Source organism: Phalacrocorax carbo, chromosome 8 (genome assembly GCF_963921805.1).
Source record: "Phalacrocorax carbo chromosome 8, bPhaCar2.1, whole genome shotgun sequence".
NCBI classification, from domain to species: Eukaryota; Metazoa; Chordata; class Aves; order Suliformes; family Phalacrocoracidae; genus Phalacrocorax; species Phalacrocorax carbo.
The window spans coordinates 16,449,080-16,475,302 of NC_087520.1; the positions used below are offsets into that span (position 1 = coordinate 16,449,080).

At 37.2% G+C, this 26,223-nt stretch overlaps 1 protein-coding gene across 3 annotated transcripts in view; it reads left to right on the forward strand.

The window, feature by feature from the left end:
- Nucleotides 1–244: 244 nt before the first annotated feature.
- Nucleotides 245–26,223, forward strand: part of LCP2 (lymphocyte cytosolic protein 2) — a 35,089-nt gene continuing 9,110 nt past the window's right edge. Inside the window, exons 1-16 of one of the 3 annotated variants that reach the window (XM_064458919.1) lie at nt 245–552; nt 4,064–4,126; nt 7,843–7,889; nt 14,669–14,734; nt 15,598–15,629; nt 16,487–16,521; nt 17,881–18,082; nt 18,848–18,948; nt 20,198–20,267; nt 20,479–20,562; nt 21,365–21,390; nt 21,482–21,501; nt 21,607–21,711; nt 22,632–22,662; nt 23,288–23,300; nt 24,306–24,426. In XM_064458919.1, coding sequence (XP_064314989.1) covers nt 475–552; nt 4,064–4,126; nt 7,843–7,889; nt 14,669–14,734; nt 15,598–15,629; nt 16,487–16,521; nt 17,881–18,082; nt 18,848–18,948; nt 20,198–20,267; nt 20,479–20,562; nt 21,365–21,390; nt 21,482–21,501; nt 21,607–21,711; nt 22,632–22,662; nt 23,288–23,300; nt 24,306–24,426 — 1,094 coding nt within the window. In that variant the 5' untranslated portion in view covers nt 245–474. Of the gene's footprint in view, nt 553–3,580; nt 3,740–4,063; nt 4,127–7,842; nt 7,890–14,668; nt 14,735–15,597; nt 15,630–16,486; nt 16,522–17,880; nt 18,083–18,847; nt 18,949–20,197; nt 20,268–20,478; nt 20,563–21,364; nt 21,391–21,481; nt 21,502–21,606; nt 21,712–22,631; nt 22,674–23,287; nt 23,301–24,303; nt 24,427–26,223 lie in introns of all 3 variants that reach the window. The other 2 variants (XM_064458920.1, XM_064458918.1) reach the window with 2 other exon arrangements.

The window sequence follows — 26,223 nt, forward strand, 5'->3', positions numbered from 1 at the left end:
GGGGACTTGCCTTGGCTAGACTTGCACAAAAGCAGTAACCAATACCTGTGCAGATAATATGCCAATAATTTTATACTGCACAGTGTGTAAATATGTAAATATTTATATATGTAACTACAAGCAAATAGGGTCCGTAGGAGCTTACTTATATGTAGCAGGCAGAACATTTTCAACCCTTTGCTGTGCTTCCTTGTTTACTTATTTATATTCAGACAAAGGAAGTGGTAAGGCTGACTAGCTGACAGCTTTTCTGAGAAGAGACCATTTTGTGTTAGAGGAAGCAGTATCTCTCTTGGATGTCCTAACAACGTAGCTCTAAATTTAAAAAACCCCAGGACTTAGACAGAAGAAGCTGGGCATTAGGCAAGGAATTATTGGACACCCTGGAGGTGGTCACACACAGGGAATAGATGGCTGTTTCACCGATAGTACTGCTATGAACGTTCTCTAACTGCCTAGAGGAGAACATTTACAATGGATTTGCGAAACATTCCCTACCGTTCAGATGTGGTTACATGGAACCCGGATGACTTAGCAGAATATTTTAGGATGGTAAGTTTAACTGTGCTTTGTCTTTGTACGATGGAGGAGCAATCTACTTAACATTGTTTGTGCTGAATTTATGTGTTTCTATAATGGGCAAATCTTGCTGCAAAACTAAAAGCAAAACCACTGCCAATTAATAAGCTGAGCTAAACTGGCCAGTGAAATCTATAAATGAATCTCAAAAGTGTGTTTTAAATTGGGTATAAGAGAAACTCATGGCTTTTCAGACAAAATAGACACTTTCCTACAGCAACTGTTGATATAACATATTAACAGCTGTAGAAGGCATTAATGTGTGAAGATTGCAAGCTTTCTAGGTCTACTTCAATGAGTTTCAGAAAGGAGATTTTTTTTAAAAAAAAAAATTGCTCACAAATGACCCTCTGAATGTTTTTGCCAATTACATCCGTGAGAACCCAGCCAAGAACTTAACAGCTGTGGATATAGGGACTCCTAATTTTTTTAGGCTCAGTTGGAAAAACCGTTCGCCTTTTGGTTTGACTTCCCTATTCTAAAAATCCTTGGGCAAAATTTATGGCTCAATATTACTAGCTACTCCTTTTTTCCTGCCACTGTTACTTCTTCTGATGTTTTCCTGTGTGACTAGCTAGGAATTTCTGGTTCTTCTGACAACTTTTTCTCTTGTAACAATCTATAAATTTAATTTTACAATGCAGAGAAGTTTCCACACTGAAGAAATCGTTTGAAAGGCAATACAGGAATTCACTGCCATTATATACCCTCTGCACAGCAATGCTGACACCTTTGTAATTGCCCAGGAATGTGTAACTGAGCCAATTTTACTGAAATTTCATTTCTCTGTGTTCTCTGTAAATTGCTCATTTTTCAAGTCACTTCAGAGATAGTTCTTGCTCCATCTCCCTTGCAACGGAACATGTTCTTCCCAAAGTCCAAAACTGTCAGCCTGGAATTTAACATTTAGATCAATCAGAAGATTTGGGAAGATTTTCAAGTAACGCCAGCATAGCTGGTTAATTTTCAAATGAGCTGTCAGAGTAGACTTTGGAAACCTGGAACAGTTCAGGCTTCATTTTGAAATAATGTGCCGTTTATTGTTTCAACAGCTCCTATAACTCTATAAGAGTTTTCTTTGGGGAGTTGAGGCAAGTTTGATACTGGAATGCAAATCTAGCTAATAAAGACAAGCAGATCAAACACAAAGTCTATGTCTACCAAATCCCCAGAGAAGTGAAACTGCCAACTACTTGCAAACCTCTAATTTTAGGGTGCAGGGGTTAGTAGGCACAGGAAAGTGAAACGAAGAATTCAAGATGGAACAGATGAGATCATTATCAACAGGCAACTTCAGACAAAGACGAAAAACATTACAACGCTGCTGCATGGTGCTTTGGATCACCATTTCTAAGAGACTAAGAAGGGAAATGGCTTCCTGAAAGAGTTGATAATGATATTTTTAACCGTGATAAAAGGATTAACTCTAAGTTCTACCATAACTGAATGGGCCCGGTTATATTAATTTTTGAGTACCTCCCCTCTACTGATCCAGATACCCACCAGGACAGAGATAATCTTGGCATTCCACTGCTGGGGAGGTGAATCAGGGCAAAAGCTGCTTAAGGACCTCTAAGAAATCTGTGCAAGACAATAATGTCAGACTGTCAGCGAGCTCTGGGTAATTGCCGTAAGTGACCAGATCTTCTCCCCGGATAAACTCATGCACTTTCCCTCACACACACCATTAAAGCGTCGAATGTTACACCTTAGGAATGCTTTATTTGCATCTGACTAATATATTTTGCCTGCAGCCATATATTCAGAGTCCAGGATTCAAGTCCAAGAGGGATAAGCAATTTTTTTTCCTCCTAAACTGAGATAATTGTGGGATGATTTTCAAAGGAAAATCACATTCACAGCTTCTCTCACCTGAAGTGATTGGTCATGACACAGGGCAGTGGTAAGATTTTTGTCAATTTGTTGTTAGCTTACACCTTCATATTAGCAAAATTCAGTGAGCATATATGTCAGTAATTTATCTAACAATACTATGATGTATTATTGGCCTGAATAAAGCCCTCAGTTCCTGTCAAATAAGAATTCTTCATACTTAACAGTAATAACATCTATTTATTTTTCTAGGTGCGTTAACATAAAGCCTATGTCAAATCAGATTAGGGAAGGACCAATAAAGAACCAAATCTCCACATAATTTCTAAAGACTTACATATTTTTTTTTTAGAAAAAGCAAAGGTATTCACATTTGTAATATTCCTAGGGTTATATTTAATAGCTAAACAGTATTTTTCATCAATTACTTTAAGAATGAGATTAGATTTCATTCACACTGATGTGTTCTACAAAGTGTTGCAGTTGCTCACGGCTGCATACAGACTTGGGCTGGTAACGTCATGATAGCACTCGTTTTATGAAAGAGACATTATTTACAGGTTTAAATCCTCAGTCTGCACAAAAGTCTTAATCTGCACCCAAAAATATTCAGCAGAGTTAGGCCTGTTTCTGCATATGAGTAACTGAATTTGGGTCCTAAAAATATTCTCAGCTGTTCAGATATTTTCAGGATCTGTTCTCATGCAACACCAAGTTACAAGATTGCTCCCTAAAATTAATAAAAAGGATAATTTGTCAGCATACCTTTCATTACCTAAAGTTTCAGGCAGGACTGGAGCTATTCTTCTGTCTTGAAGGCTCCAGAAAGTCTGCCCACTCTTTGGGTTCCTTCTGGTATGGACTTGATCAACTTGAAACAAAAAAAATGCATTCTAGCCAGATCAAAAATATAAGCTTTGCTCTTACATTATGCTATTACTGTTCAAATAAAAAAACCCCTTAAGACGCCCACTGGAAATATTGAAGACTCATGTCTTGCTAAAGGTGAATAGTTTTTTGGAGGTTTTTTTTGTTTGTTTTTTTTTTTTTTTTTTTTTCTAGGTCCCCCACATTACTGTTAAATACTGTTCAATTTTGCTTGGTAGGACCAGGAGCTTTCTTTTCTTATGTACACGATCAACTTCTAAAATGCATGTCCTTGTCTTAGATGCTACTGTAACACATAATATTGTGGAAGAGCTTTCCAAGTATTATAGATAATTTCCAGGATTAACAATCAATATTTCCATCCAGAAGAGGAAGCTTTTCGATCACAACAATGAATTCAGCGACTGGGATCAGGGCTTCAATATTCCAAGATATTAAGGTTTTTGCTCTACTTTTTTCTGCAACTGTTCATCCCAGTCAGTACCACAGCTATCCATTTTCCAAATATTTCTTGGGCCAGGCAACTGTAAGGTGGTTTTTAAATGTGAGGAATTACATGTTCCTAAATAGATGAAAATTCTCAAGCCTGCTGAAGAATCTTTGACTTAAAAATCCATGTTTACAGAACAAAATGAGCCATTTGGACAGGCTCTAGCATACAAAGGGTAACTTGAATCATCTACTCAAAGCTAGCCATATCATTAAGTGTCTTAATCCAGTATTATAATTAAGGGTGCAATAATCATCTTCTTTTCATTGACAGTTAAAGTATAAGGACTGTGAGAAAGTCGTGAGAAAGCACAGCATAAATGGACAAAGGTTTTTGGTAAGTAGAGTTGTAAAATTCCTTCCTATAAAACTCCAAGCAGGTGATTGTTATCACTCCTCCTTACTTAGCATTGGCAGATGCAAAGTCCTTAGCTCACAGATGGTTATTGAGGTGTAAGTATGAGGTACTGAGGTATGAGTATGAGAAGTAAACATCATTGCTAAAATCAGCCAGGCATCTTGCTTTAAATATGGGATGCTGGGTACCCAAGCATGTTGTTTAATATAATATATTTTGTTATTTTTAAACTGTCAGGGAAGTTATGAAACCACAATCTTGTCTTGAATTAATCTCTTCCTTTATAGGAAGTGCCTGTTTTCAAATACTAACTACAGAAATCTCACATTTATTAATTGTACTCTTCTACTGACACAGACCTGGTCAGAATGACTGGCCTTCTATTGTAATCACTATTTCAAGCCTCTGTAGTTATATTTAGACTTCTGCAGCAATACACAAAATCAATGAACTTTAAGACACCAAAACTAGTAAGCAAGTTCCCACTGGGTTTAAACCAACATTGCTCCAGGCTTTACCAACAACTTGGCTTAACTTGAGAACAGCTGTCAACTTCCATTGACAAAGCTGCTGTTTTCAGGTCTTAAATACACATCCATGAAGACATGTAAGGGCTTTTATTATGGCTTCATTTTACTTCCATTTTATTTCCAAATATTAACTATTCTGTTTTCCCCAACAGTAGTCATTCTGATCACCTGTATAACTAGTCATAGTAGGGAAATCTATGCATACTTCCTCTAAAGCCTTTGTAATTTTTATTTACTTGTCCTAATGTACCAAGCTTTTTGACATTTCATTGAAGTGTGACATACAAATTTTCAAACACCTTTTGTAGGAACAGGATATTACACCTCCCTCCTACTCGGTGGAGTCAGAGTTATTCAAATGTGTGTCATAGGATCGATCCTACTAATCCCTAAGAGATTCTCCTTAGCTCAAGCAGTAAGGATCTGTGGCTCAAGTGGGAGTTCTGGCTCTGGAAGCAATATGAAATTCTGGAATTTTGTGAGGTACAAATAACAAGAGCAGTATCTGTGTGATTCCTAAGTGATTTTTGTAATTTTTTATTATTTCCAGAGTGTTTCTGTAATTACATCGCACTTCTTCAGAAGCATCCTAGTAGAGTCAAGGGATGTTTTTCTATTAAATAAGCAAGCAGCTGCTCAAGTCTGCTGATACTTTTTTTTAAGCTTTTGACCTACTTGTCAATCATATAAAGCAAAAAGGTGTGACCTGTTAAACAGAACAACAAAAGAAGACTTTAACTGGACTATTCTACAGTACAATGCAATCTTGAAATAAAGTTGCTTCCCTATATGAACGGTTTTTCTAAGAAATATCTTTTTACATTTTGTAAATTCTTGGAAACCGCCAAATTACATTTGCACAGAAGAAACTGTTAAGATGAGTGTTTGCAGATTTTGTATCTATTGTCAGATCTATATGCTAAACCTGACTGCAAAAATGTTGCTGTCTTATTCATCAGAATAACATGCTAATTTCAATGTCACGTTTCTGTATCTACTGGCTACTGCAAGGAAAGTCCAGTTGAGATGTAATAGGAATAAAACCAGAGGGATTCCATGTAACTTATTCTAATAGATTTCTATAATATTTAAAACAGCAACATGTCCCTTTCATGAGGCTTTAAACCCATAATATTTGTCAGGTTCATCACCAGAACAGAATTCCAGAGAGAAGCTTAAAAAGTCTTTAGAAAAAAATTATGATACTTCAGTAAATCCTGCAGGAAATTTCCATAAAGGGAATACATTTTTCTGTGCTTCACTCCTGTGAGTACTCCCAGAGGCAAAATAGTGCTGGAAAACACAGAGAGGATTTGTTCTGTTCTGAAAATAATTGATAGCATTTTGAACCAATGTGTAATTAAAACTCTCTTACTGTTGGCACTAAGAAAGAGAGAAAGAACCAGACTATCATCCATGTTCCAAAGAGGGTTTGCAAAGCTTGTGATTAACTAAAGAAAACACTTTCTCAAAAGTTTTCATAATGCACTAATCTGTCCTAAACTTGGAGCTGCACGTGATAGAAGAAGAGAGGGGCCGAGCCTCTCTGCAGGAGCATCCGTAAAGCTCTCAAGACTTAGCACATCTCAGCTCAGGTCAGGAGTAATCTGCAATCTCATTGCTATGTTATGGTTGAAGGGGGAAGAAACGGTCTCCCCCCCCATACCAGTTTCCAGATTTTTGTTAGGTTTCCAAGGCTGCTCTTAAGTCCAATGAATTTTTCAGCTACACCTCTGCTAGAACATGGGATTTTACATACACTGTGATCTTTCAGATAAATTTCTTAGCACAAAACTCCCCTCTACTCCAGCAAATGGTGCTCTATTTTAAAATTTACAGTGTTACCCTGAAACTTTGCAATCATGCACAACTTTGCCTGATTTCACCATGCAGGCATGAAGGAATTCAATATATCTAGCATCTGAAGACACTTAAATAGCATAATTTTTAGCTGTACTAAAAGATGTGAAGCAAAATAGCATAAAATCAGAATCTATTTTAGAAGTTTGCCATCCTTACCAGGAACAGCTCTTTACAAAGGGCATTTCATTGCATGGTGCTTTAAACCTACAAGTGTTTAGAAAGGCATCTGAAATATTATCTTCTTTTACATTCACTGTGAGAAGCATAATTCCAAAATTGCCAGGAATAATGCCACTGATGAGGAATTCAAGCAGACCACGCATGTTCTGTTGAGCTCACACCCATAATCAGTAGCACAGGATGTTACCAGGATGTAGCTCCCTATTAATTGTTTGACACTGTTCACTGAGATGAACTATATTGTCTCAAGCCTTCTTTAATAATAAATACATAAAGGATATGGTTTCCTGTATGCTAGGTGATGATGTAGTACAATGAAATGCAATATCCAGAAAGCAAGAGAAAGAAAAGAAGGGAAAAAAAACAAATAGAAGACCTAGAAATAGTTCTGGAATTTTTTGGTTTAGTGTCTGTTCACCTGCTGTGGCTTAAGTATCTCTGACGATCTCTAGGGAGGAAGCTGCTGCAGAAGTGGGTTTTATTTCCAGTTCTTTTGAGAAGCAGAGCAGGGATGGATTTTAACCTTGCCTGTAAGTCAGTGTGACAATATAACACCAAAAGAACTGGATTAGATCCCAAATCAGAAAAGCAAATGACTTTAAGTTTGCAAAGAGTCCCAGTAATTTGATATTAATGCTGGAAGAATGGCTCATGTGCTTGTAAACAAATTTACCCAACCCTCACCTCGTAAGAGCTGGTTTAAGGTTTTACTGCTCTATACAGACCTTTTTAACAAGCTATCTTTAAAACATTCCTGCTACAGAAATACTTCTCTTTGAAGTCAGACATGATTATTTTGTCGAAGTCCTTTGTGTGTAAACAAATACACATGATGTTTATTAACCTCCTGGCTAGTTTAATACAACTGGCAGCAACATAAAGTAAAAACCAACATCCAGAAAAACAAACAAAAAAAATAGAGAGGCTTTTCAATTAAAATTGATTCATTTCTCTTATGAGCCATGGGATGGGCAGGCAACGTTATCTTGCATTGCTTCTCTATGCACTTGATGTTCCTACCATTTGAAACTTTGTGCCACGTTTTTGAATATGCAAACTTCTGTAAGCCACAGGGTGTTCCATGTACAATTTTGTGATATATACCATGTGTTTCCTTTTCAGAACATGTCTGAAAATGATATTCAGAAATTTCCCAAACTCAGAGTGCCGTAAGTAAAGCCAAATCAGTTTAACATTAAAAATAATCTTAGCTGGTTTGCAGTGAAAACTTATTGGAAATATCAGGCAAATGATTTGCAAGTGATTAGTTAGAGGCCTGTTTATTGCACTGCACTGAGAGAAAAAGAAGGATGTTCCATAATGAAAAGCAATGTTGTCACGACTGCTCAAGCACAACGATGCAATACAAAAAAGTTGTCTGGGGGACGTTCTAAAGAACTCGTCCATATATTCTTTGACTGACAGCAGCTACACAAAGGTTAAACTTTTTTGCGAGTATTACCTTCGAAGTATGATTTAACTGTTCACTGCTTAACTGTTGACTTAAAGGAGAAAAAAAAAAAGGTCAGGTATGTACACAACAGTTGAGGATTTCAAGCAATTTTCATCACGTGCTTTTCCTTTAGGTAGGTGTTAAAGATAAATCAGTCTGGAACATTTTATTCAGTTTTAAATATCTTTTCTTAACTCCTGTGGATTAGGCCTTGAAAAAGTTTTGCATGTATCTGAATAGCTTTCATATTTTCATAGAAGTTACTAAATGAAGAACAATATTCCCATTAAATCAATACTGAGTAACAGAGAAATTAGCTGCTTCTAATATTTTGTGGTGAAAAATGAAGGATTTTATTTTGCTATGAGTTGCCTGGTACGTATTTAAGCTGGAAGTTAGAAGATTCCTAACCATGAGACACATGGACCTCTTCATGGCCTTCTAGACAAAGTAAGGAAGAAAAAACAACTAGAAGGAACTCAAGTTGTTCCAACATGGCTGCTTCTTGGTGCTCATTTCCCAGCTTCAGACTCACTCCCTTTATGAGTATCTTGATTTGGCTATGGGAGATACAGTCTGCTTTGCCTTTTCTGATGCATCAGAGGTTGTGTAAGAGGTTTGGTGAAGCTAAGAATACTGAAAAATTTTTCAATTCCTGTGTGGTCTGTCACATTCATGTGCTCATGGGTAAGCTGGTGGCTAGATCTAAGGGCAGAAGGATACCTCTGTTAGGATCAGATATGCAAAGACTTGAACTTGAAAGCCTTGGACATTACATGTTTCTTAAGATCATATCTATATTTTCACACAATAGATTTCCCAATAATAGGGATTGGTAGTGTATGATGAGTTAGTAAGGGTGCCTAGATGCTATAAAAAAAAAGATGCCTGAATGTCTCAGCATTTTTGAAATTACTGTCAATTAAAAGTATAATTTTAACATTAATTTAACTATGGTTACTGAGACTGAGGGACCAGTAACTTTAGCAGGGTTCTGCTGACCCACATGTACTGACAACAAAACCCAGAACTTGCAAATAAGCGAGGTTTGCAAACCACAGCCTACATCCATACAGATCTGAGCTAGGTATGTGGTTTTACTAAATATATACGTTTGAGCAAATCTACTGATCAAGTTTTAAATAAAATTGTGCCATTTCTTGCGGATGATTTTGTGGCTTTTACAAGAATATTTAAGTGCTATATTTTGATTCAACATGGAAGCCTTGCTGTTATTCCCACTTACATGCGCAGTAGAATCAAAGGTCTAGCTCAGGTACTAGCTTCCAAAGCAAAAGGCAGAGTACAGCTCCACTCACTGTTTTACTTTCTGCCTTTCCTTTAGGCAAGAGGGAGGTAGAAAAGCCACTTGGTCTTTGTCAGTTCTGTGTTGTAGTTGAACTGCTCTGGGTGGACATAGGGAAGAGGGAATGAAGAACGATTCTTGGACTGGTTTAAGGCTCCAGTTCAAAAGGCAGTACTTGGACACATGCTGAGCTTCAGGCACTCCTTCAGGCTAAATAGAGAATGCCACCACGTAGTATTTCTACCTGAATATATACATTTCTATTTGAAGATACAGAGTATCAGCTTTAAATAACTTGGTAAAAATGTATTTTTAAGAATACTAACCATATCTTATGAATTTAAGCATAGTTGCCACTATATGCCTATCTGTTCCATAGATCTGCTATGGCAACGGCGAACGGTCTCTGAAGACCTGATACTGCATGATTACATGTGGTAGACCCAGTCTCTAGGTTCCAGACCATGACCTCTTGTTCACAGATTTAGTGGAAATCTATGGCCCAGGAGACATTCAGCCATTATCACAAAGTTATCGCATTGCCCTTTACCTTTAAGGAGCAGGAACATTTGGGCTAAGGAATCTATTGTTAGGAACACCTAGAACATACATTTTCTCCCTTTTCCCACTGAGAAATTAAAATAAATAATTGCACTGTGACCATCAGCTTTAGAGACCAGGTTATCATGAATGTAGCTGTCATCCTAAGTAAACGATAGCATCATGGCTGACCTAACAATTTGTTCAGTTATTAATGGAATTATAGAATTGTTTAGGTTGGAAGGGACCTTTAGAGGTCCCTAGTTCCAACCCCCCGCAGTGAGCAGGGACATCTTCAACTAGACCAGGTTGCTCAGAGCCCCGTCCAACCTGACCGTGAATGTTTCCAGGGATGGGGCATCTGCCACCTCTCTGGACAACCTGTCCCAGTGTTTCACCACGCTCACTGTAAAAAATTTTTTTGCTTATATGCAGTCTAAATCTACCCTCCTTTAGCTTAAAACCATCACCCCTTGTCCTGTCACAGCAGGCCTTGCTAAAGAGGTTGCCCCCATCCTTCCTATAGTCCCCCTTGAAGCTTAGCTCAGTTGCAAACTGTTTTCTGCACACATACGCTATGCTTAACACTTGTCATTTTTGTAACAATACAAAAAACTGTTAAAAAACATACTGTTATGTTTTGTGTTGAGCTCATTTGTATTCTTGTACTTGCTATATCTTATGAAAGAACCATTTAAGTTAATATTAATACCACAAGGTTAACATACACACCTGAAGCTTCTCAAACAACACACTGCATCCTGAAAGAGTAGATGGTACACCAGTGAAACAGGGAAGGGATATGGTGTATTTTACACAGAGCAGACATTGAATAACTGTCTTAAACACTAAATGAAACCTAGACTAATCATGAGGGTGTAATTAACATTTCGATAATAAATCCAATGAAACAAAAAGCCAATATACAGCTTAAGGACACAAGGAGTTTTCTTATTGGCCTTTATCACTATTGGCGGTCACAGAAGGTCATAAAGATTTATACTTGTGGATAACAAAATATTTTAAAGCACATTCAACAGAATGGGCCTTACTTAATGTGGTTAGAATTAATAAAAAAGAAAAAGCGAAGATCTCATTCAAAATAACATCGATGGTTGGTTGATAGCTGAACCATGATCTAAATCCTGAAGATAGTCTTTGCCAGTCTGATTGTTTACTATCTTGAGAGAAAACATTTCCAGTAAGTCAAGTTACTGATACAGGCTGTTGATCCCTTTGGCTATCTTCTGTGGCAGCTTGCTGGCAGACCTGAGATTTGAAATTTTCAATCTTTGTCAGAAAGCTTATGGCATATCCCATAGCATTTGTGAAAATTTCCAGTGATAAAAAGAGAATCATTGCATAAAAGTACATAATTACATCTGCCAGTTCAAACATGGTAAGTGTGCTGAGTTCTGAATGGGACACACTCATACCCTACAAGCATGGCACAGTCTGAAAGTTGTTCTACTTTCAGGAGAGTCACAGAGCAAACCTAAAAATTAAGAAATCTTTGGTGCCCTTCTCTCTTAAAAAGGTATGCCTTGGACAGAGGTGAATGTGTGTGCACACATGCTATCTCCGATGAGATGCTAAAAGTTGTTGAAAGGTTTAGAACATAACTGATATTCAGTCAGTTTTGAAGCCAACATAATAGTATTGCATCTGCCCAACAGACTATCCTCAAAGGCCAAACCAAAGACTTCACTACAAACTATGCTCTTGACAGCGTTCAACATGTAACTATGCAACTTCCTGGTCCTACAGGACTTTGCCTTCCAACTCTCTCACCCATCTTAAGTCCTTTATCCCAATACACATAGATTGGATTCTACTCATGACAACAATATCTGCAGTGAAGCCAACAAAAGCCAGTTTTGGAGTACTGCCTTGGTGGTTGGTCGTGTGGGGTTTTTTGTTAATTTTCAACTTCCTGCTGGTTTCAAGCTAAGCGTCTGGTGGAGGAGGTAGAAAGAGAAGTCTGAGTAACATTTTCTGCAAGTGCTGTTGCCTTATCCTCTCCTATCATCCACTCCCACAACTCAGAAAAAGCAGTGTGGTTTTGGTATTTCCTTCCTCACATGGCTACAGACTCAGCTGCTCGGTGCACCAATCTTCTGTAATAATGTTGCTTGTAAAATGTTACCATCCTAAACTTTGCTCACTTTTAATAACCTCCCTGAGCCATTGGATTGAAACATTTCAAATAAATTTGAAGTAAAATTGTAGACACTGTATTTTAAACAGCAAATTATTAATTTTTTGGCAGCAAGATAAGATGAGCAACTTTTTCCTTTCAGTTTTTCCTCAAAAAACAGCTGGTGTAAATCCTCATTGCAGCCAGCCTAGGTTTAGTTCAGAAAGCTTCCAAACACTCAGGTCTCATTAATACCTGTGGAAGTCTGAACTAAGAGAATTATTAGCTCTAAAACCAGTGATATTAATTTTACTTCTTTAGCTGAAAATAAACAAAATATTATGAAAGATCCTTCCTCTACCTCTTCTACAACAGAAAATAAGCCACACACATGTTCCGTAATCTACTTCTCAACCAAGTGCACTGTTGACCCCAGAACATTTCCTGATGTTTCACATGGATTTTATTATTCACATAGTAACTTCCTTAACACCTGCAGCAGAAGGAAATTTCTTGTGTGGAGGAGTGTTGATTGCGTGGGAAAGAAGAGTTCTATGTCTATAACTTGGCATTCTTCTTGTTTTATACAATTTGCTTGGGTAGCGATGTCAGATTCAGACAGCTGTAATCCTTAACATTTGTGCATGTGCTTATTTCAAACGGGCCAAGTATGACAATATTTGCTTCAAATCAGAAAACTGCAAAGTACTGTCTTAAAAAAGAAAAACCCCAAAATATTATTCCACTGCCTATTTTCATACATTGTATCCTTGAGTACTTATCCTTAACTTTTTCTGACAGCACGACCAAACTGATCTGAAATTGCTTGTTCTCTGATACTTGCTGGCAGCCTGATCTGTCCCCATTGCACTTTCCGTGATCAAACAGAGCAAACCTATTCCTTGAATTTATCTTTTAATCTGAATTACAGCAAGGTAAATATTAGGAAAGCAACAAGGGCAACGGAAGAGAGATTCAAAATAAGAGAAAGATTTTTAGCATGGTTCAGGATCAAAACAAAATAGCATCGGTTTGTTGGCTTTTTTCCCAACATTAGATTGCTTGAAAGCTTGTCTTCCTAAAGTCCCAGCCCAGAAGAGCAGTTAGATAGGAGAGAGATGCCCAAATGTTGCCATTTGGAAAAAACTAGGGGATTGCTATTGCTGAGTAGCAGAAAAAGGCATGAAAGGAAAAGAAAAACATAATAGAGCAGTAACTGCCTGGCCATAAAAAAAAAGATTTTACAATACTGAAATAAAGTTTGATTAGCCAGATCTAAGATGTATGGAAAATAATTCTGCACTAACAAACCATAAATATAAGATTTTACAGAATTTAGAATCTGAGATAAACAGACATATTGCGTTCCTGATTTTTTTAATACTAATTTTATTTCCACAATTACTGTCTCTGGTACACCTAAATAATACAAACCAGAAGTAAAATGGGATAATTTAACCAGATGTACGTAACCAATTTCCTTTGATTGTCACAGGACTTTCTTGGTGGGACTTTGCTTGAAAAGAAATATTGAGAATTAAGAATCAGACCATGACTTATCATAAGCTTTCTTTGAAATGAAAACATCCTTTGAAACAAAACCTTTATTTGAAACAAAATAATCATAGAGGCAAACTTCATGACTAGCAGAGCAGGATTCTGTTGCTCTCAGTGGACTTAATTCTGTTAATCTCAGTAATGACTGTCCTGCAACCTCAGAGCTGTTCTCAGGGAGTCAGTCAGTATAAAAACTCTCAGTCTCAGATGTCTGTGCTGGATAAGGATGACAGCAGTATTAGCAGCAGAAATGTACACTTCTGACTAAAATTTTTATCAAGATTGCATTTCATTGGTTGTTATTCACCCTACTGCTGCATACAAACTACACGTGAGTGATGACAAACACGTCACCTTGGAAAAATCTCGCTAGACATGCAGCTATCATCCTCACTGGTTCCATGAATATTTCTGCCCTGCAAATGTCTAATAACATGGAACTAAATCAACCTTTTCACCTTCTTTACCAGAGGGACTCTGGATTAGGTATATTTTGGTTGCAGAGGGAGGGAGACAAAAAGAATAGAGAGTAGGCACAGGGTACCTTTAATCCCTGCTTTTGCAACCATAGCTTGGCAGAAGCTGTTTCCTGAAGCATTATCTGCTTTTTCCATGCAAAATAATACAAATACTATCACCATTATTTAAAGCAGCGTTGTAGGGCGTGATGTCTACCACACCCAAAGTTTCTAAGGCTTGCTGGGTTTAATATTTATTTTTAAACTTGATCCAACAATATGGGGTTTTATCTATGTAAAAAAGTCTAGTTTTCAGTTGAATATGCTATAGTGCAACTTTGCAATAAGATGATAAATTCAATATTCTTACCACATAGTAGATAATAATTCTGAATTACCAGATTTAATTTAGTAAATATTGAGGGAAACAGCTAAGAAAATGATTGACAAGTTTCAAGGAGGTTTTTTTAAACTATTTTTGTATTTCTTTTAAATAGAATTGTAAGTAAATTAAGTCAAGAAATAAACAGAAATGAAGGGAGGCTATCTTTCTTCCCAAAACGGTAAGTAAAACAATTCTGCTTTCTCTTTCAAAGCTTTCACATGTATCTTTTCTGGACTGTTTTCCATTTGATCAATAATACATGGGTCAGAGGGACAGCCTGGAAATGATATAAAATAAAACTCTGTTTTGTTAATGTAATCTGTTGAGAAGAGCAAAGCCTGAGCCCTCGAACACCCTATGTCTGCCATGTCCAGAACCAAGTAACAGATAAATTTCATGCAATTTTCCATGTGAGTCAATTAATCTTTAGGAATGCTATAAAGCCTAAGCAAATACTATTGCATTAATAAATCATCAATAATGCATTTCACAGACATGTACATCATTACGCTCTTTAATACTTTATGACTTATTGAATATCATACTCTTGCAACAGATGAGCAAAAATTGCAAGCACATTGCATGAGAAAAGAAAAATTTATATTTATATACAATGAAAATCTAAGTCTAGTCTTAGATAAAAATCGTAACATGGTTTCATATTATTTCATAACATGATTCTACACCTTTTCGTTAACTAGCGTTCAAAACTAGAATTGAAAACTGTAATGGATTCAGTAAAGCAAGTTTCTAGTTTCAGGACTGGGGCCTCTTGTAAATATGTTTACTGAGTCCCCTTGTTTCTAAACGCTCGACCTCGCTGACTTGAATTTTTTCAAGACAGTTTAGCTTATATTAGGATCCTGCATGTGAAATATGAAGTAGTGTGTTCTTGGCATTTTTGTGCAGAGTTAAACTCACCTATATAGACTTCATTCTACTGTTAGAGCTAACTATTACCTTTATTCACAGTAGATTTTAGCATGCTTCAAATATTTAAGAATTGCAAATGGAAGGAATTTATTTGTATCTTTGTTGTAGGGCCCAAACACAAAAAAGTCCTGAAAATCCAGGTAAGTGTGTACTTGCAGATAGTCTCTAACAATGAAAAGTGTTTAAAATTATTAAAATATTAAGTTAATCCTTCCAGATCAGAGTAAATGGGCTTGGGGGAGTGGGGGTTGGGGCAGGAGGGGATGATGACAGGACCCAAAACAACAAACAGGAAAAGATGAGAGCATGAAGAAGTTGCAAAAAAGAATAGAGTAGTTACAGGAGAACAAGTAAAAGAAATATTTTTAAAATAGAAAAGATGGTGAAGAAAGGCACGAGCAGAGACATTTACATGAGCATCCCCAAACTGCCCTTCTTTAACCCAATACATAGTATCAGTGCTCATATATTTCTGTTCCAACATCTCTGCTGCCTGCCCCTACTCCTAGCAGCACCCTGTATTACAGAGGTAAGCTTCTAGATGTCTGCTGTGTTCTGAATTTTTATTTCAATTATTTTCTTAATAGGCCACAAGCATTTAAAACTTCTGCAAACTACTGTGTTCCCCCGATCCTACTGAAATTAAAGAACCTTTTGATATGAAAGCTAAAGTAGTATAAAACAGAGATAAGAAGTCTGCTCATTCTGAAAGCATTATACTTCAAATTATATTTAAAACTGAAGTGTAGGACAAACTGAAGTGACAGCACATATACCATCTCATATAAGGATAACTATGCTCTTAGTTTTGAATCAGAATGTTATTCGTAATACCTTTCATGACTGACTGACTGCCTTTGAAAGACCTACCTTGGTCCTGTGACATAGTTTTGTGGTTCAGAACTGATCTGGGACTTGTGTCCTTTTTGTCAAGTTACATCTTGACAGTTTAAAGTTCTACATGCTAAGAAGCCTGTCATTATGCTTCTTTATGCAGGATACAGTCAAGAAGACGGTGGCTGGTCTTCATTTGTGAGTATCAGGATTAACAAAACCTACTGGTTGAATGGATTACCTCTTCTGTAAGGTCTATCATTTCTTGCATTATCTACTTTGGGCAGCAAGGATGGAGTGAGCAATGGCAGGGTGTGTTAGGATGAGGAGAACGAGAAGCAGGAGCATGAATGATTGGAGTAGCTGCATACAAATTTCTTCACTGAGAAAAGGGTCTCCCCAGTAATGCAAGACAGAGCTTCAGAATGGCAGTCCTATACTGCTGGCTCAAGTAGAAGCTCACAGCCTATGACTAGGTCTCCACAGAACCTTAGCTGAATTTTATATATCTATTTCAAGCTCTTAAAAGGGTGGCTAGTAAAGGAAAGGTTGCTACGTTATTCAATGGCAAATACTTGCCATTTTATTCTTGAGAGTTGGTTTGTTGAAGAATCTAGCTTTTTGAAGCCCGCTAGACTGCAAAAGTTCCTTTTGCCTTTTGGCATAGAAAATGCATCGCTAAATGTCGTTAGATGAAGCATACACAACTCAGCTAGATAAATGAGTAAGCTGACTGATGCACAATCTGGGTTTATGAGGTTCTCTTACATTGACCAGTGCCAATGGTTTTTTGCAAAAAATGGACAGGCATTTAAAAAAAAAACCCTTGCTACTAAGTCTGCAGGAGATTTGCTGCTATTTTAGGAGCACAAGAGGTAAAAGTTACTGCCTATAGAGCACTCTGTATGTCAATACAGAGCTAGTCTGGAAATTTCAGCCAAGACACCAATGAAAAATTAAGTATTCTTTTTCTTGTAAGCCTTGGCAGATTGCACAGAAGATGTGTGCAACGACCACTACCATATTTTTGCTGTGATCTCACTAGGTCCTGCAAGTCGTATGAAGCTGTTTTGGTTTTGGTCAGTGGAAGGCACCAAGGTCCATATCAAAGACCTCATTTTTTCTGAACCATTTTTAAAAAGTTGAGTTGCAGGCTGTAGAGTACATGCTATTAAGTAAGAATGAATGCCAACAGGCATCAGCTGCTACTCCAGTGTTTCTAGGAAGCACTGACTTTTTTGCTGGTGCCTTGTCTGTTACCTAAAACAAAGGCACTGCACATTTCAATAAGCTATCACCTTATCTTGACCTTCCACTGCAGTTACTGTTATGAAATTATACTAATTTCCTTTCTTAAGCTGTAGACTGCTGTATGCATTAATAAAATGCTGCCTCCTTTCTCCATCTGATTTCAACAGAGAATTTTTTCACTCAAACTGGTTGTAAAAGCTTGATATCCTGCAGAGTGAAAATTACCATAGTGAAAGGCCACAAGGAAATTGCACTGCAGTGTTTAGTATCCTGTTACCACATCCACCTTTTATGTACATTTGCCAGGATGAAGAAGATGATGACTATGAAAGCCCTGATGATGACCAGGAAAAGGAAGATGAGGCTGACTATGAATCACCAACAGAAGAACCTGAGGAAGCAGAACACGACAGTGATGGCTATGAGCCACCTCCATCCAATAACGATGAAGCACACCACAATGTCATATTTCCTGCCAAGTCTCTTGCAAACAACACAGATTATATAGGTAATTACTAAAAATCAAGTGTTATTAATAACTTGTAAATTATATTTTCACAGATTATCAGCCAGATTTTAGGTGGCTGGTAGTGGAATACATAAGGTGTTAAATCAACAGTATAGCTTATGAACAAGATTCAGTGACACAAACTTAACTGCACGTTGGTGGCTATGTTACTTTTAACGCTAAATTTCCTACTTCAGACAAGCTCTGTTGAATTAATATTAGTTTTGTTTGATGTGTGCATTATTTGGCCTTTGGTTTGAATCCACTTGTAATTAAACATATGAGTATACTGTATTAGCTTTAGTAGTGCAGTCTTGAACAGAGCAAGTTGTCACAACAGTGGCAAAAAACTCCAGTGAAAACTGGGAAAAGAACAAGATCAGCTTTCTCTGCTTGTCATTTTTTAATGCCTGATTCTTCCGCAGCCTGCAGTTGTGGAGTCAAATACAGGAGCCCAAAACTGCTGTTTAGACTGGCTGGTGTTTCACACGGTCACTGTACTGCAGTGAATGAAAATAAATGGTGTGGGCCAATAGACTATCAGATGGAGTCACCTCACCACGAAAGGGACAGACAAGCCTGTAACTCCCAAAACAACATTGATCATAAAGCAACTGCTTGCTATATATAAAAACAATGTCTTTATGGTATATTAACTCAAGTATGCGGGCTATTGTAAGGGCTCTTTTTCATAAACATCTAATGAGAATAAAATAACCATACTGCTTGTGTAGTTGCTTAGCTTTGGATTTTTGTTGTCTTTAGACAGACCTCCAACATCTAGATCTTCACATCAGCCTCCAGTACCACCCCAGCGACCTGGCCCATCCCCAGTACCAGCCTCATTTGGAGGAAGAGGTGTTTCTGTACGTTTCTTTCTTAACATTTCATCTATTTCCTTTGCTAGTACCTTCTTAGAAGTCCAAGTGTAATCCCATTTTTATTCAGATAGTGTATGTAGAGGAAGATTTTCAGCCATCAAAATAGATATGAACTGTTCAGGTGGTCATTTTTTCATTGAACAATTATATTTCATGGGACAAACATATTTCACATTACTTGACTGTTTCTTTACACTGGAAATTTGTATCCACCTGTGAATGCCTCTCCCATATAAATTATAGATTTCTAGTAAATCCCTCTTTGTTTCTTTAGTGATATTTGTAAAAAGAAAAAAAAGGCTAAGTCTTTCCAAGCTATACTGCTAGCAATTGTCCAACTGAATTAAGATGATGTAAAAGCATAAGGGACTGTATAATGAGAATCCTGATTGATGAACCAGGTTTTTTCTTTTTTCTTTTTTCTTTTTTCTTTTTTCTTTTTTCTTTTTTCTTTTTTTTTTTTTTTTGTGTGTCCTGTGAATACTTCAAAACTCAAAGCTATTGTGCTGTTTACAACTGGCACTACAGGTTCACTGTATGCCAGAACACATGTACATTAGACCTACTCATATACACAAATAAAAGTAATTTTAGGGTGCGATAGAGAGACTTTTGGTCTGACCCAGTGTCATAGTACATATACATAAAACACATAGGACTCTTAGGTGTCATGAATTCTTAAGACTGCTCTGGGTTTTTGGAATAAGAATGATCATGGGAAGGCATTTGTCTGGAGAAAACTAGGATTAGATGCAAACATCTTTCACAGCTGCTGATAATACAATGCTGTTTGACCTCAGCTCTCCCAGTAACAAAGAACAGACCCCTGTCCCCCTGCCTCATTCAGCAACAGTCAGTAAATAGTCTTAATGCATATTTCTCAACTACAAATTTACACCCACTAATTTCAATAACAGTTTTCAAAACTAACACCTGCTGCATTGAAGTGGCAAAGATAGAGCAGCACTGTTGAAGCTCCTGTTTCTTTCCTTTGACAACACTCATGCCCTCCCTCAAAATATCATCCCACTAGAGTATTTCTTGTGAGATGAAATGGATGGAGGCAATTCAGGAGTGGTAATGGCTCCTATCCTTCCTGTGCTGATCACAGACCTATTCCTTGTGCTGTACCGGAGACAAAGATTGGCAGATACGGTGTGGTGGGGTTAATATACGAAAATTAAAACAGAAAGGTGAAGACACACTTTAACCACATGTAAAATATTTGTTTTAGCTGCCAGCTTTTCCTCCTCCACCAAGCAACAGTGACTTGAGTAGAGACAAAAATATCAAACCTTTGAAACGTAAGTACAGCTGGTTTTCTCTTTGTAAAGCTTTTCTCATGGGCTATTTAACACCTAACTTTTGCCAATATCTCCTCAGTTCCACTCTTGTCTACTATTTATACAGAAGCCTCACTTTTTATTCTAAGAAGTAACACCAGTTCATGGCTATGCAACATAAAGATATATTGACCTGTATTAGCATATTATCTTACACAGCTTTTGTGTTTAGCCCCAGCTCCTTCTATAGACAGAAGCACAAAACCCCCACTGGATCGCCTTGCTCCACCATTTGACAGAGAAAGCCCAGGATCAGGTCAGTGTTTGCTTATGCTAATATCATGGGGCTTTTTTAATTATTCAGAATTATCAGTTTGAATATCGTCCATGCAAAAGAACAAAGCTCAATCAAACGTGCTGTAATCCAGTCCCATCCAAGGTGACCTGTTTATGAATAAATAATGTGAGCTGTATTTATAAAGTGAGAGGAATTGTATCTAGAAAGTAGCAACCCTAGCTCAGGACTAGTTGAACAGCAAGACATTATGAGATCCCTGTGCAATAAAGGTTTGATGTAATACTTAAGTGAATGAACAAGGAAAAATTTAGTAGGTTAAAAGAGGAAACAACTTTTGCATACAAAGCTAATCAAACTCTGCATACATCATTATATGTAATTTGGCACCGAGACTTAAAAGAATACTGACAGCTGAAAAAACAAAGGGAAAAAAAGGCATTTGTTTCAGACCTGAAAACCATATTTTACAAAGAATCTAAAGAGACTATTATTTTATTTTTAAATTATTTTAATAAATATTATCTGAACACTTTCATCTGTTATGTAATTGCATAAAAGTATCCAGTAATTCAAACCTGAACCATAGAAAATAAGATTATAAAACATTCCTCTGAAAAATTTTAAATTTTCCTTCAATGAGAGATACTGCAGTTCTGCCATCTCTTGTAAAGCCAAAACATTTTTCTGGCTTACATTGCAGGAGACTGAGTGCTTCAATCTGCAAAATTCCCTTTCAATGATATGCAAAACTTGTTCATTTAATAGAAAGTTTAATTATTATCTTTAATTTTTTCTAAGTGTAAGCTTTTACTATTTTCAGGGAGGAAGCCAGGTTTACCTGAAAAGGTAAGATCTTTTTTGTTGGGTGCTTATTGATGTTTGCCACCTATTTTGATACACTTACACATTCTCTTAACTATTCCTTGTTGTTTTACAGCCTCTGACTTCGCAGCTAAGGTAAGAGTTTTGCCCCTGGAATGAGATTCTCTATCCCGGTATTACCCAGTTATTTCTTAGTAAGCAGCTTTTTGCCTTTATTTCACCATCCTGCTCCTGCTTTAGATCTCTGGGGGAACAGCTAGCAATGATGCCAAAACCTCCTGTCCCACCAAGTGACAGATATGAAAGAGGCAATCCGTCTCCTCTAAGGAAGCAAACCCCTGTAAAGTAAGTGTTCATTTAATTGAAATTTAATAAAGGATAAATTAAATCTAACAAAAATATGGATAAGCAACACAGGATAGTAAAATTTACTGCTACTGTGTGTCAGCAATGTCTTGCAGCTATCAATGTTTTGCTTTATGACTATGCATGGATGTGCTCTCGGCTACAGAAAAGTGTGAATGCAGAAAAAGTTCTCTCGCCAGTCATACCTGGAACAGCCATTACATAGGGCATGACTCACTTCCAAATTGCACAAAGAAATATACAAATCATGTGTTTTCAACCAGACCAAGTTCTTGCTCTAGGGAACATTCTTTCATGAGTTCTATTGCTATTTTTTTTTCTTTAGGATATTAGAAAAACAAAGCTTTACTTTCCTACCATTGATTTTACTAGCCTGAAAAACTCCTTCATAACAGCAAACCCCATTCTTTAGCAGAACTAGACCATTCTCTAGCATTTTCTAGATAACTTGTGGGCTGAACAGTGTGACTGATATTAAAAGAAAATAAAAAAGTAATTGATATCTGTTAATCAGCCAGGATAATTCATCAGAGAAACGAAGACTGGAAGGCTTATCATATGCTCCAGCAATGTTGCTAAGTACTATAAATGAGTTCAAGACTTGAAGTCTAATGTTTCATAATTGTAAAAACTTGTTTTAAGCTCTAATTTTATAATCAATTCATCAGACATTTTCTTTGTTGATAGAATCAAGATGGGCTAAGGACTACCATAATGTCTTAGATTATGGCTGAAAAGTAGAATCGTAGATATTTTTATGTAGGGGAAAAAAATGTTTCTGCATTCACTGGGTCTGTAAACTTACTATAAATTCATGTCTTATATGGCCTAACACACACAAAGTGAATGAGTAATATTCCACCTATGATTCATGTTTTGTTTTCTCTGTTTCATTTCAGGCAGGGTTGGCCACAACACAAAAAAAATGAAGTAAGTATGGTCTCAAAGCAAATATTTAAAGGTATAGGGAGTACAATAAAATGAAGTACATGTATAAATTAATAATAAGTTATACTCATGGATCTTTCATAGAACATAGTTTCTTTTTAAACAGTTCTTCTACATCAAGCTCTATTTATTCCCTGAGTACTTTATCTTACATAACAGGAAGAATAAGGCCAGAATTTTTTTATGACATAGGAGAAGTGACTTTGCTTAACACTACGTTTTAGGGCTTGGGGTTTTTTTCAGCTTAAGCTGACTTAAGGATTTCACTTTCAGATAACTCTGAGAGCCTACACTCTCAGAAGAGTGAGGAACAAGGCAAGTTTACACCTGCTGAGAGCTTCTGGCTACTTTGGGTCAAGACCCATTATGGGACATCTACCTCGGTGCTAATTTGTAAATAATAGCTCACCTTAATGCAGGAACTTTAAAAATTATTTGGTGTTTCATGAAGACAGAAACCCCAGCATTATAGATAAAAGTGACAGTATAGATATTAGAGTTCTTGTATACTCAAAATTCACCTACTTCCATGTTTTTGTTTTGTAAAATATTCCTAAGAACTGTGCTATAATATGTTGCTAATGTTTATTTTTTTTTGTCTCCCCAGGAAGAAGACGACAGTAAGTATTTCTACAGTGATTTTTAAAACTTAAAGGCCTTCTTTGTCTTAGTTCTAAAAAAAAAATTTAAAAAAAACTTTCAGAGTTGTTTCTTTAGAGAAATTTCAAAAAGTCATGTGGTATCTTGACTGGTTGTAGAATGCTTATAAAGTACCCCATGCAGATTTATATATCGAAGCTGCAAAAGAGAGGAAATCAATAGCTAATAGCTTCCTTCAGTCAGCCAGTTACAAGACAGCAGGATTTCTTATTTTGAAACACATTCATTTTAGAGATTTGTGATCTGCACGCAGCAGCAAACAGCCAGGCATGTAAGCCTGATATTGCCCCAGTTTTCAACAAAACATTCAGTCAAACCCTGCTGGTACTTGTCTTCTGTGTAATGTTATTTACTCTAATGAACAGAAGCAGAACTTGTTTCATGTAATAATAGTATTTATAAATTACTTCAGAGTCCTGGTTCCTAAAATGAAGTTGGTAAAGTGATGCCGTAAGAGAAGCAGAACATTTGGCCAAGTGTCTACAAATTATCACTGTCCCTAAGACTCCATACAGAATAGTGCTATTGAAGCTGTGCAGGGTGCAGTTAATCTGCTGATGCCTGAGGACACGGCAGAAAGAGTGTTTTATTTTATGCTGTTGTTTATGATATGGGAGAAACCTCAAAATGGAATGAAGTTCAAAAAGGTAACCTCAAATCCACTATTTAGAAGCAAAGTAACAGAGAACACGTGGTTACATACCACCTTCAGCTCTACTGCAGTTAAGGTATCTGAATTGTGACTTATCCAAAACAGAAGTTAGAAAATGTAAATGTTGCTCAAACCTGTTGCAGTTTATTTTTAATTTTAATACTTAATTTTAAGTTCTCAGTTGACCATAGGAGTTTACAATCTGTAACTAACATATCAAGGACTTTTTACAGAACAGTTTTTACTCCATTATGTTTAGCTAATTAAACAGAAGTACCTCATTTAAGAATGTCCCTTCTCTTCCTCTCCACAGCTGCACCCCAAAGACCAGTGCCACAGCTATCTTTGCCCCCATACAGCTCCAATACATTTCCATCCAAATCTGTCAAGCCTCCACCTAAGCCAGGATCCAACAGTATGCCTGGTGCAGAAAGGTTTGTTCACCCATTATTGTGTCATTCCTTTTGAATCACAATCTTTTTGCAATTTAGCAAATAATAGTATATACGTGGCTACAGGGTTCTCAGGCAAACACAAGGTAACTACTTGAAAGAGTCCATTATTTTTCAGGCTATACCCTTGCCTCAACCACATGCTTATTTGTGTTGTTCCTACTGTCAAGGAGAATCCTCATATAATTGCAGATCTGTATTCAGTGAAGCAGATAGTGTCCATCAGGCAACAAATGAAAAAATGCAAAACTCTCAGCTTTATGTCAAGGAAGTATTTTAGGGCCTACATGGTACAATGCTTCCATTCCCGAGACATCTCACCTGTTGCCTGCAGGATCCAAAAGAATGACAAGCCCTTTTGGGAAGGGATCATCTTCTCCTAGAAAAGTATGCAGGATGTAGGTCAAAAAGGGCCTTCTTTAAAAATATTCTGCATACTCTGGGAGCTTAAGTGCTACAGCTGTGACTACTAATAGCTTCAAAACTAAAAACCCCCACAACCTTAGTTGTCTAGAGTTGAATCTGAAAGAATTTCACCACCCTTCCACTAAATTTTACACTAATGGTTAATAATTCCTATTTAAAATTGTGAACCTTGCTTCAACTATGATTTTTTTTCTAGCTTAAACTTCCAAATATTAGATTGTTATTTCTTCATTTGCAAGATGGAAGAGCCCTTAATTAGATTTGGATTTCTGATGTAGTGTGCAACAGTCTTAGCCTTTGATGAGCTGGGGTGGGCTCCTTCAGTATAAGTCTGAAGTACATTTTCTAATCTCTTTATTTTTTTAATGGCTCTTTGATGAATTCCTCCCATTTACCAGCATCCTCTGGAACTGCTGACACCCCAGTAGAACAAATATTGCAGTAGCAATAGCGAGGTTATATGCAAATATGAACTATTCCTATGATGAACACTTCTGCTTATATTCCAACACCACTGCCAAATTTTGCTATAGCAGAGGCCCCCATTTGGCTGATACTCTCCCATGAATCACAAGTCATGATAAGGTGGTTTTTTTCTGCAAATATAATTAACATATTCATCCCAGAGCTTTTTGTACAGTTCATTTAAGCAGAAGAGAAACATGAACTGTAAAGGAAAATCATGCAGGCAGTTTGTTCCCTATCTGGTGAAAAAAAAAATAAAATTGAAGATTGAGACTCTTCATTTTGAGAAGTTTTGGGTATGGGTTCTGGGATAAGGCCATAAAAAGATATTGTAGATTTTCTAACAAAAAGCATAAGAACGAACACAGGAGGGAAAGTGTAGGCACATGGAAGTGTTATGGTGCTGTGGATATGAGTTCTGTGCCACTGTCAGCTCATAGCTCACAGAATCACAGAATGGTTGAGGTTGGCAGGGACCTCTGGACGTCATCTGGTCCAACCCCACCCTGCTCAAGCAGGATCACCTACAGCAGGCTGCCCAGCACTGTGTCCAGACAGCTTTTGAATATCTCCTAGAACAGAGACTCCACAACCTTTCTCGGCAACCTGCTCCAGTGCTCAGTTGCCCTCACAGTAAAAAAGTGTTTCCTGATGTTCAGAAGGAACCTCCTGTGCCTCCGTTTGTGCCCACTGCCTCTGGGCCTGTCACTGGGCACCACTGAAAAGAGCCTGGCTTTCCCTTCAGGTATTTATATGCATCGGTAAGATCCCTCCTGAGCCTTCTCTTTTCCAGGCTAAACAGTCCCAGCTCCCTCAGCCTTTCCTCATACATGAGATTCTCCAGTCCCTTATCCCATTAGTGGCCCTTTTCTGGACTCTCTCCTGTAG